This window comes from Nerophis lumbriciformis, linkage group LG01, assembly GCF_033978685.3.
Source record: "Nerophis lumbriciformis linkage group LG01, RoL_Nlum_v2.1, whole genome shotgun sequence".
NCBI lineage: Eukaryota > Metazoa > Chordata > Actinopteri > Syngnathiformes > Syngnathidae > Nerophis > Nerophis lumbriciformis.
Window position 1 is genome coordinate 45,623,292 of NC_084548.2, and position 9,209 is coordinate 45,632,500.

General features: G+C 38.5%; 1 protein-coding gene across 1 annotated transcript in view; it reads left to right on the forward strand.

The window, feature by feature from the left end:
- The first annotated feature begins 343 nt into the window (after positions 1-343).
- The window catches only part of slc13a3 (solute carrier family 13 member 3), a 23,022-nt gene continuing 14,156 nt past the window's right edge, over positions 344-9,209 (forward strand). Inside the window, exons 1-9 of the mRNA XM_061984018.1 lie at positions 344-498; positions 1,422-1,687; positions 1,762-1,940; positions 2,840-2,906; positions 3,895-4,095; positions 4,168-4,293; positions 4,734-4,826; positions 4,919-5,023; positions 5,100-5,197. Coding sequence (XP_061840002.1) covers positions 391-498; positions 1,422-1,687; positions 1,762-1,940; positions 2,840-2,906; positions 3,895-4,095; positions 4,168-4,293; positions 4,734-4,826; positions 4,919-5,023; positions 5,100-5,197 — 1,243 coding nt within the window. The 5' untranslated portion in view covers positions 344-390. The remainder of the gene's footprint in view (positions 499-1,421; positions 1,688-1,761; positions 1,941-2,839; positions 2,907-3,894; positions 4,096-4,167; positions 4,294-4,733; positions 4,827-4,918; positions 5,024-5,099; positions 5,198-9,209) is intronic.

Here is a 9,209-nt window from a genome sequence, read left to right on the forward strand (position 1 = left end):
ATAAGGGTATTTTTACAGTCATTTGATAACGTTACAGTAAATTTTGCAGTATTTTATTGTGGAGAAAAATACTGTAAATTGTTGTGAAATCCTCGTAATTTTTTTACAGTGCAATTATTATTCAAATTTAAGCTTATGCATTTAACCTTCTGCATGTGTGTGGCTCAAAAGATGTGCCCGCTCCTCCAGTCAATGTGGGAGAGGCCTCCTTAGGGAAACCTGACCGTCCCGCTCAACTATTTGACACCACCGTATGAGGAGTTAACCTGTAGCTAAGCATGTGGTTAATCTTCTCCGCACAATCCCACAGCATTCAAAGTTCTGCCTGCCAGCTTCCTCTCAGTCAGTTTGGAGCTCTTTCCCCTCGCGAGTGCAAACCAACGTGCGGAGATGAAAGTATCTGTGCTTTCCAAGAAGCTGTGGTGTGTTCACAAACCGCTGGTGCTTCTAATCACGCCGCTGCTTTTTTCACCACTACTTGTGACCCTGCCAGAGAAGGTGAGTGATTATTACACCTGTGTGATATTACATGATTTTGCTGATTGACAAAGCTATTTGAGCATGTAACATTTAAATGTCAATAGTATTTGCACGATCAAAGACATAACTTTGAGTATTGACAGTGGTGTGCCCTTGAGCAAGGTGTAGTTAATATCTCTCCTTGCATGCTTGCATGTGTCTATCATTTTATGTGGCCCACAAAAGCTTAGAAATAATGTGCATCAATAAAGCACTTCATCTTTTTTATTAAATGTAGTCTTTCTTTCAATTGTGACAAAAACAATTGCGTGTAATTACATGTCTTCTGACGTTTGATATTATCTGATCATGCAACACACAATAAACATATTACAAAAAATATTTTTGCTAAGACCAAAATGAATACTTGTCACTATGAACTGTGATTTCAATGACAATTATGCATCCATGTAAACACAAAAAAATACAATCAAATGCGTAGTCTATTGTGTTATAGTATCTGAGGTGATTATACATTAAAATTAATTACATTACAAACGGCCCACTATAAGGGGCCATCATAACTGTCATGTGGCACTCAGTGAAAAATAGTTCAGGGATTATATTTAGTTTAATACATAACGAAATGGTCATGGTAATGATTTAATTGTTTTAAATGTGTGTCACAAAACGCGAATGAACATCACATGTTTACATTTGTACAACTCAACATGTCAGAAAAGGAGTAGGAAGAAACAGCTTACAGTATTTATTCCTACCCCTTCTTCATATGTGTTTTCACTTCTTGTGTTTAAAATGTCCAAATGCAACCGTTTGCTAATAAGGAATGATTAATAAGTTGCTTGTATATGATAAAATATATACTATAACAAAGCAGTTTGATTGCTTTTTTTTGTGAAACACGTTCTTCTCAGCACTAAACTCTAAAATGTGGCTTTCAGGAGGGCAGATGTCTTTACGTGGTGGTGCTCATGGCCATGTTTTGGTGCTCAGAGGCCCTTCCTCTGGCCGTCACTGCAATGCTGCCCGTCTGCCTCTTTCCAACGCTCGGGATCGTTCCGTCCAAAAAACTGTGTCCCCAGTACTTTTTGGAAACCAACTTTCTCTTCTTAAGCGGCCTGGTGATGGCGTCGTCCATTGAAGAGTGGGGCCTCCACCGCAGAATAGCACTGAAAGTACTCACCATCGTAGGAGTGAAACCAGCTTGGTGAGAGGGTTTCTCAACATGAGGGTCCCAAGCACTGGAATGTTCTTCTTATTCCTCCATATTTTTATTACCAGGTTGATATTGGGCATGATGACGACCTCCTCCTTCTTGTCCATGTGGCTCAGCAACACAGCCACGACGGCCATGATGCTCCCTATTGCCAACGCCATTCTGGAGAGTTTGTTTGGTGATCTGGAGAGCCTCAAGAAAAAATGCAAGTCGACGGAGGATCGAGACAGTGACGTTATCAACGGTGCGTTGAATATTTATGTGGGGATGAATATAAAAAATAGAGTGCACTAGTGTTGTAACAATACCAATATTTTGGTACCGGTACTAAAATTATTTCGATACTTTTCGGTACTTTTCTAAATAAAGGGGACCACAAAAAATTGCATTATTGGCTTTATTTTGACCAAAAATCTTAGGGTACATTAAAAAAAAAATTCTTATTGCAGTTAAGTCCTTAAATAAAATACCGTATTTCCTTGAATTGCCGCCGGGGCGGTAATTAATTTAAAACCTCTTCTCACTCCGGCGCTTACCAAAGGCATGCGGTAAATGTAAGTATGCGCTAATTATTTTAAAACCTCTTCTCACTCCGGCGCTTACCAAAGGCATGCGGTAAATTTAGGCCTGCGCTTATAAATTTGAGTGTGATGTAAGGATACCATCATGAAAAGCACATTTAATAAAAAAAACTTTATTATGGTCTTACCTTTACTTATAAATGAAGTCCATGCTACCAGTGATTGTTTCCGTGATTTAAAAAAAAAAAAAAAAAAAAACCTGTTAAAAAAGAAGTGTAATAAAGAGCTAGTCCTTTGAACGGCTCTTTGAAAATAAGAGCCAGTTCCCTTCCTAGAGTCATAAATCCCATCTACTGTTCAATTGTGCTTCAAAATGCCCTGCCTCACATTATAGTGTATAGAAGGCAGCAAATATGATTTTTCTAGTGTTTTGACCTGTTTTAATATTTAATCCGAGGTGTGAACTTTGTGCTGTGACAAAGTTAGTCAATATAGTAGTAAAGTAGTAATTGATTCATAACTTCCCTGAGCCACATCATGCATTCTGTTTCTGACCTAAACATTGTTGTTTCTTCTCATGGTAAATTGTACAAACAAAAACACAATCTCTGCTTTGTTTCAGGTCAGTCCACCAAGATGCATTCACTGCCTTCAGTGGCTTCAGAGAAACAAATGTTATCACTCGATGGGTAAGGAGATTCATAACCATTTAGGCTAAATTTTAGCATATGCGAGCTAGCTTGGCGACACACTTGAAAAGGAGTCAGATGGATGTTCACAAAAAGAAGTATGAATGATACACACTTATACAATTATTTAGCATTTTATGTAATCTTGTGTAAAACAACCACTCTCTATGTGAAATAACCTAAGTTTACCCTGAAAGTGGCTTAATATTCAAACATACAATATTTCAATTACATTTTCAACATCTTTAATATTTATGATTAAATAAAAATTATTGTTTTTAATTGCCTGATATACCTTTTATGTATTTTGTTTTTAATACTGATACTTGTGTTCTGCTGCTGAAACTTGTATTTCCCCATTGCATGACTGATATCTATTCTATTTTATTATATTCTATTCTATACACAAATACAATTATATAGAAGTTGTCATTAATTTAGGGTAAATTATATTCTTACGTTTGACTTATCTGAATACAAACAACTTGTAAAAAAAATATGCACTCCTTCTGCAACCTTCAAACACGGTGAATGAGGAGGAACACATGTTTGCTAGTGATGTAAAACTTGTAAAAACATGAAAATAATCCATTTACATTACAGTAACATAACCATATATAAATGTCCAATAATACATTGAATATACTTCCTTTTTATTGTCATTCAAATTTGAACTTTACAGTACAGATATGGCTGATTTAGTGAAACACAAAATGGACAAATGTTACAGAAGCTTCTATTAATGTTGACATTCAGAGCAGCCAACTCAGGGGTGGTCAGAACTCTCCGACTTTCCCAGTGGGGCGTTGCAGTTGAAATTTCCGACTATGAACTTGAAAATTCCAACTTTGAGTTTGATCTCCTTTAGTGATTATATCATAACAATAAAAACAATTTATTGTATATAATAGCCTGTAGATATTTTGGCAATTGTTTTAAAACTGATACTTTGTCTTCTGTTACTGAAACGTGAATTTTCCCAATGCAGGACTGATAGTCTCTCTAAAAGTGTGGACGAGAGCGAACAAAGTGAAATGAAAAAAGCGGAGGACATCCGGTCTGAGTCAGAGTATCAGATGAAAGTGTGGAAAGGCTTCCTTATCTGTATTCCCTACGCTGCCAGTATCGGCGGAACTGCCACGCTGACAGGAACTGCTCCCAACCTCATCCTGATTGGACAGCTCAAAAGGTAACTCAGATTTTGGTTTGCATCAAATACTAACAGTATCACAAAATCATTTTTAACTTTTACTTTTTTTAGCTACTTTCCAGACTGTGATGCCATCAATTTTGGCTCTTGGTTTGCTTTTGCCTTCCCGGTCATGTTCGTCTTCTTGGTGTTGGGATGGGTATGGATCGCGTTCCTCTACGGAGGATTGAACACAAGGTAAACTTGGCACAATTGATCTCGTCATATATTTTAATTGACAGTCACTGTTTCAGTCGTTATGTGCTAATTCCTCGAGGAACACATTGATTATTAGATTAGGTAATTTGGAACTTAAGTGACATACTTTTTGAGAAAGCCAGCTAACCTGAGCTCGTCTTGGCAGGCTTTTGGGTACAAATGTAAACTACAATGACTGTTGTTTATCTTGGGAGCTGAGTACTTACCCCACCCAGACTGGAATGGTCCATCCAAAGCAGCCAAACCTGCTCGTAATCCCGGCAGGATTGGCAGCTCAATTGAGTCTTTTAATTAAACACCTGGTCCAAGATGGCAGTCCCTTGCTCCTTTGTGAATCAGAATTGTTGCCCAAACTGGTTCAAGCTTGTTTGAATGCTTAAAAATTTCCCTTGCAATGTTTTTTTTCTTATTTCTTGTAGATTATGTTTTAACAAACACGACCAAAGAGCGGAGGCAGAGGCCAGAGCCAAGGCTCTCATTGAGGAAGATTACAGAAAACTAGGGCCCTTAAAGTGAGGAACCATGTATGTTTTCAAAGTCAATCAACAGAGGGTGAATTTATATTTCCAAGGCAAATCATTTCACTGACTGTGATATGTTTCAGTTTTGCAGAGGGAGCCATCTCTTTTTTATTTGTCTTGTTTGCTGTTCTCTTGTTCACAAGAGACCCCAAGTTTGTCACAGGCTGGTCTGTATGTTTTAAGAAGGGGTAAGAAAACACTTTTTTCTCATGCAATCTTTGTCATCTTGACCTCATCTGACTTTATGTGCTTTCCTCTCTGCAGCTACGTCTCGGACGCAGTTACTGGGGTGATCATCGTGTCCATATTGTTTTTCTTTCCCTCGCAGAAACCCTCTCTGAGCTGGTGGTTTGACCCAAAAGGTCAGTGAGCTTGTCACCATAACCAATGTGTCCATTGTAACATTGAGGATTATCTGCCACATAAAGAGAGTGCAAAGTAACATTGTCACGTATGGGCTGGAAAAAATGCACACAAGATTCAAGGGTTGAAGCAATGCCAAGTATTGTATGATATGTGACACAAGAACTCAGCAGATGTCACAAGTCTTGAGCTCAATGAGCATCTAATGCACAGCTAAAATCCTCACTAACAGTATTTTTAATGCTAACCAAAGATTCTCAATTAAAACCGGAGCGCTGTGCTTTAGGGATGTGGGGCAAAAAAAAAACGCTATGTAAAGATCATCTACGTGACAAAAAGAGTTCTCAGCTGGTTTTAGGAATCTGCTGCAAAAATGTTAGTCATCCTCAAGTTTGAACTTGGAGTCCAGTCCGTCTGATGTCATTTACAGGCCAGACATGAATAACCCCGATCAAGTAGGTTTTGTTTTTTCTTAGTTTTATTCATGAGGTCATTTTGTGACAACAAAGAGGTGGAATCGTGGTGATAACCATAGATCCGAAATTAGAGCTTATGGGAGTTTAAGGAAGTGTGTCTGTCCTGGCTGCTCAGTTCAGTATAGTCAAGGTGACAATAAGTTGACATTTATATCTTTGCAATATCTTTTCAAAAAATGAGCAACAATATAGTCTATTTATTTGATCTCAACAGCGTCTATACGTCGTTTTGCACTTGAAATGACAGTTAAGACCTGACCCACTAAAGCAGGGGTGCCCATTACGTCGATCGCGAGCTACCGGTCGATCGCGGAGGGTGTGTCAGTCGATTGCCAACTAGGCGTTGAAAAAGTAGTCCTAAAAATTAGCGATCAGAAATCTTCACTATGACGTCCCTTTCGTCACTTGATTGACATTCACGGCACCCGAGGGTCTTGTGAGATGACACTGGCTGCTGCCAGCTCAGTGTGAAGGAAAAAAAAGACCGTCAGGGAGGCGAGACACAGTTTTTATTTCAACCATACCTCCTGTCAAAAGCGTAAAGACTGACCGCATAGTTCCTGTCTTCACAATAAAAGCGCTGCTCTATCCTGCCTGCGCTAACAAAATAAGAGTCTCAGAAAGCTGGCGTGCACAAGCCCGCAAGCCACGGAGTTTGCTGCCAATGTATTTCATGTAAAGTGTATAATAAGGAGTATGGAAGCTGGACAAATAAGATAGCAAAAAGCAACCACTTTCATGTGCTATTGTAAAGAAAGGAGGACTTTTTTCTCCTCCATTAAAAAATGTGGACGTTGTCAGCACTGCTGTCTGATTCCAATCAATGCAAGTCATCAGAATCAGGTAATACACCAACTTATATTCTTGTCTTCAGGAAAGAAAGGAATCTATATGTGTTGAACATGCTTGTATTATCCTTAAACACCTTTTAACTTGTTAACAAAAACGTCTCTTTCATAAATAGATTTAAAAAAATTATATATATGAATAAGGTAGATCCCTTCGACTCGGTCATTTAAAAAGTAGCTCGCCTGCTGAAAAGTGTGGGCACCCCTGCACTAAAGGTTTGCGTGAATTAAAACATGTGCACACACAAAGCCGATATACTAAGCTCATGCACAGAGGATTGTGTTCCTTGAATGAGCAAAGTAGAAAGCGCGATCCATTTTAGCGCATTCATGAATATGCAGAATTTATACTGATTATTAGAACGCCCACAACACTGGCAGTAAGATATGCAATTGTAATCATTGAGCGCTCGAATTGTGAGTTATCAGGACTAAACCTGTTGGTTAGTGTCTATATTTAGTACGACTAGGAAGGTGTGAGAAAGGTGGCGATCACGCTGCAAAGACAGACGAGAGAGAGAGAATATTCCGCCTGTGTGCGTGTCAACACATTTGGACTGTCAAAAAAACAACAAAAATTGACATGTCCTCTATTTAGCGATATCATTTTGTATATTTATAGCTGATGGATGAGTTAAAGTTACATGTTTTACTTACTTGTACCTGTTTTTGTGTATTTGAGATATGCATAAGTCCAGAAAATTTGAAATCAAACCATGTAGGCATGGCGTAGATATTCATAAATCAATCTTGCCTTCCTTCAAACTTTCTCCAAACAAGCTGGTTTGGAATTTGCCCAATTAGTGACGTTTTTCCCAAGTGTGAGGTCAACGGATATCTCTATATAATAATAATAATAATAATAATAATAATATGTCTTATAAACTTACCCAAAGAGCTTTGAGCGAGTCCGCCATTGTAGTCCGACGTTGTAGTCAATAAATTCCTTTTTTTTCTCTATTTCTTGTTGTGGGGCAGACTAGAACGTACATGCACATCCATACTCCGCTGTTGCCATTTCTAACACAAAGTAGCGTATACTTCTAACTTCTAATTGTCAGTAGACTCGCTATGGAAGCGCCAAAAATTACAACATGGCTGGAAATGCGGTTGAAGTGGAGGTACGTAAATAAGACCACCTACAAAATGTCACGACTAGGATTATGGCGTGGTTTGTTCTCCCGAGGTGCAAGTGATTTGGACCAGACATGGCGTGAAGGTGAATACATGATTTATTTTAACACTATATATCAAAAAAGAACAAACGAAAAGCGCGCACAACGGCGGAGGTACAAAACTAGGCTATTGAAAACAAAACTTGCACATAGGCAGAAACTGTGAACAATTAAACAAAAACACTAACTGTGGCATTAATAAACAAAAAAACTTACTTGGCATGGCCTATGAAGTGCGCAGAGGTAAGAGTGTGACAGGGGTATGAATCCGGATGTCGCCAGAACGACAAACTGAAAACAATGAACTTAAATACTAGTGACATGATTAGTGAAAACAGGTGCGTGACTCAAAACGTGAAACAGGTGCGTGACGTGACAGGTGAAAACTAATGGTTTCTATGGTGACAAACAAACAAAAGTGCACAAAAAGTCCAAAAACAAAACCGAACATGACTAAAACAAAACATGATCACACAGACATGACACAAAACAGCGCATCCTGAAGAGACAGTTAGAAAGTGATTTGAAGATTTTCTACAAAATATAATCTTTTAATGTTGACCAAAGAACCATCATTACATGTTATGTAGACCACAAGGAAGTGTTTTAAATGTAGAAAAAAAAAAAATATGATCTGTGTTGGCCCTGCGATGAGGGGGCGACTTGTCCAGGGTGTACCCCGCCTTCCGCCCGAATGCAGCTGAGATAGGCTCCAGCACCCCCGCAACCCCGAACGGGACAATTGGTAGAAAATAGATTGATGGATGACCCCTTTAAGGGGCTGATTAAAACAAATTAAATTAATGTGTTTTGGTGGTTGCTGGTGGGTTTTTTTTACAATGGTGTTTTTTTTTCCTATAGGAAGTATATTATAATAATATATCTCCTATATAAAATAAACTTCTTGCAATATGCATTTTTTTTTTTTTGCATCTGGAATCATCCAGATCCATCTGCGCAGCGCCTCCCAGAGCGCACCGTCATTGTGCTAAAAATAGTTTCTGTTGTCCAGATTTGCGATTCTATATTGCAGAATATTACTGTTTGTTCCACAACATTGCAGAGAGCGGGATCAGATGAATATGGAGGGAAATGAGTATCTCCATGGTGACACCGTATAGTACACACAAAATCCTCATTTAAATAGGGCAATCTGCGCCACTTTTGCACTTGTTATCAATTGTACACCCAGTTTTAGTAGATCATACGCCCACTAATATAGTACACACAGTTTTATAGTTTACACATGCTTTTTAGCACTTGGTATTTGAATCTTAGGAAAGCAGGGTGTTAAATGTCGAAAAGGCACGATTTATCGACGTTTTCAGGCAAGGCAACACCCCCTTCAAATAGCCTCCTTATTCTGCTCTTTTTCTGCACTCATCATGCGCACATCGTACTTATTTTACACTTGCATGGCAGTTAAGAATGTTAAAATGTTACTTCAAATGCCATGTACAGTTAATAAATGTTTTGTGACGGCGATAGTTGACCCTTATTCGCTTTTTTGGT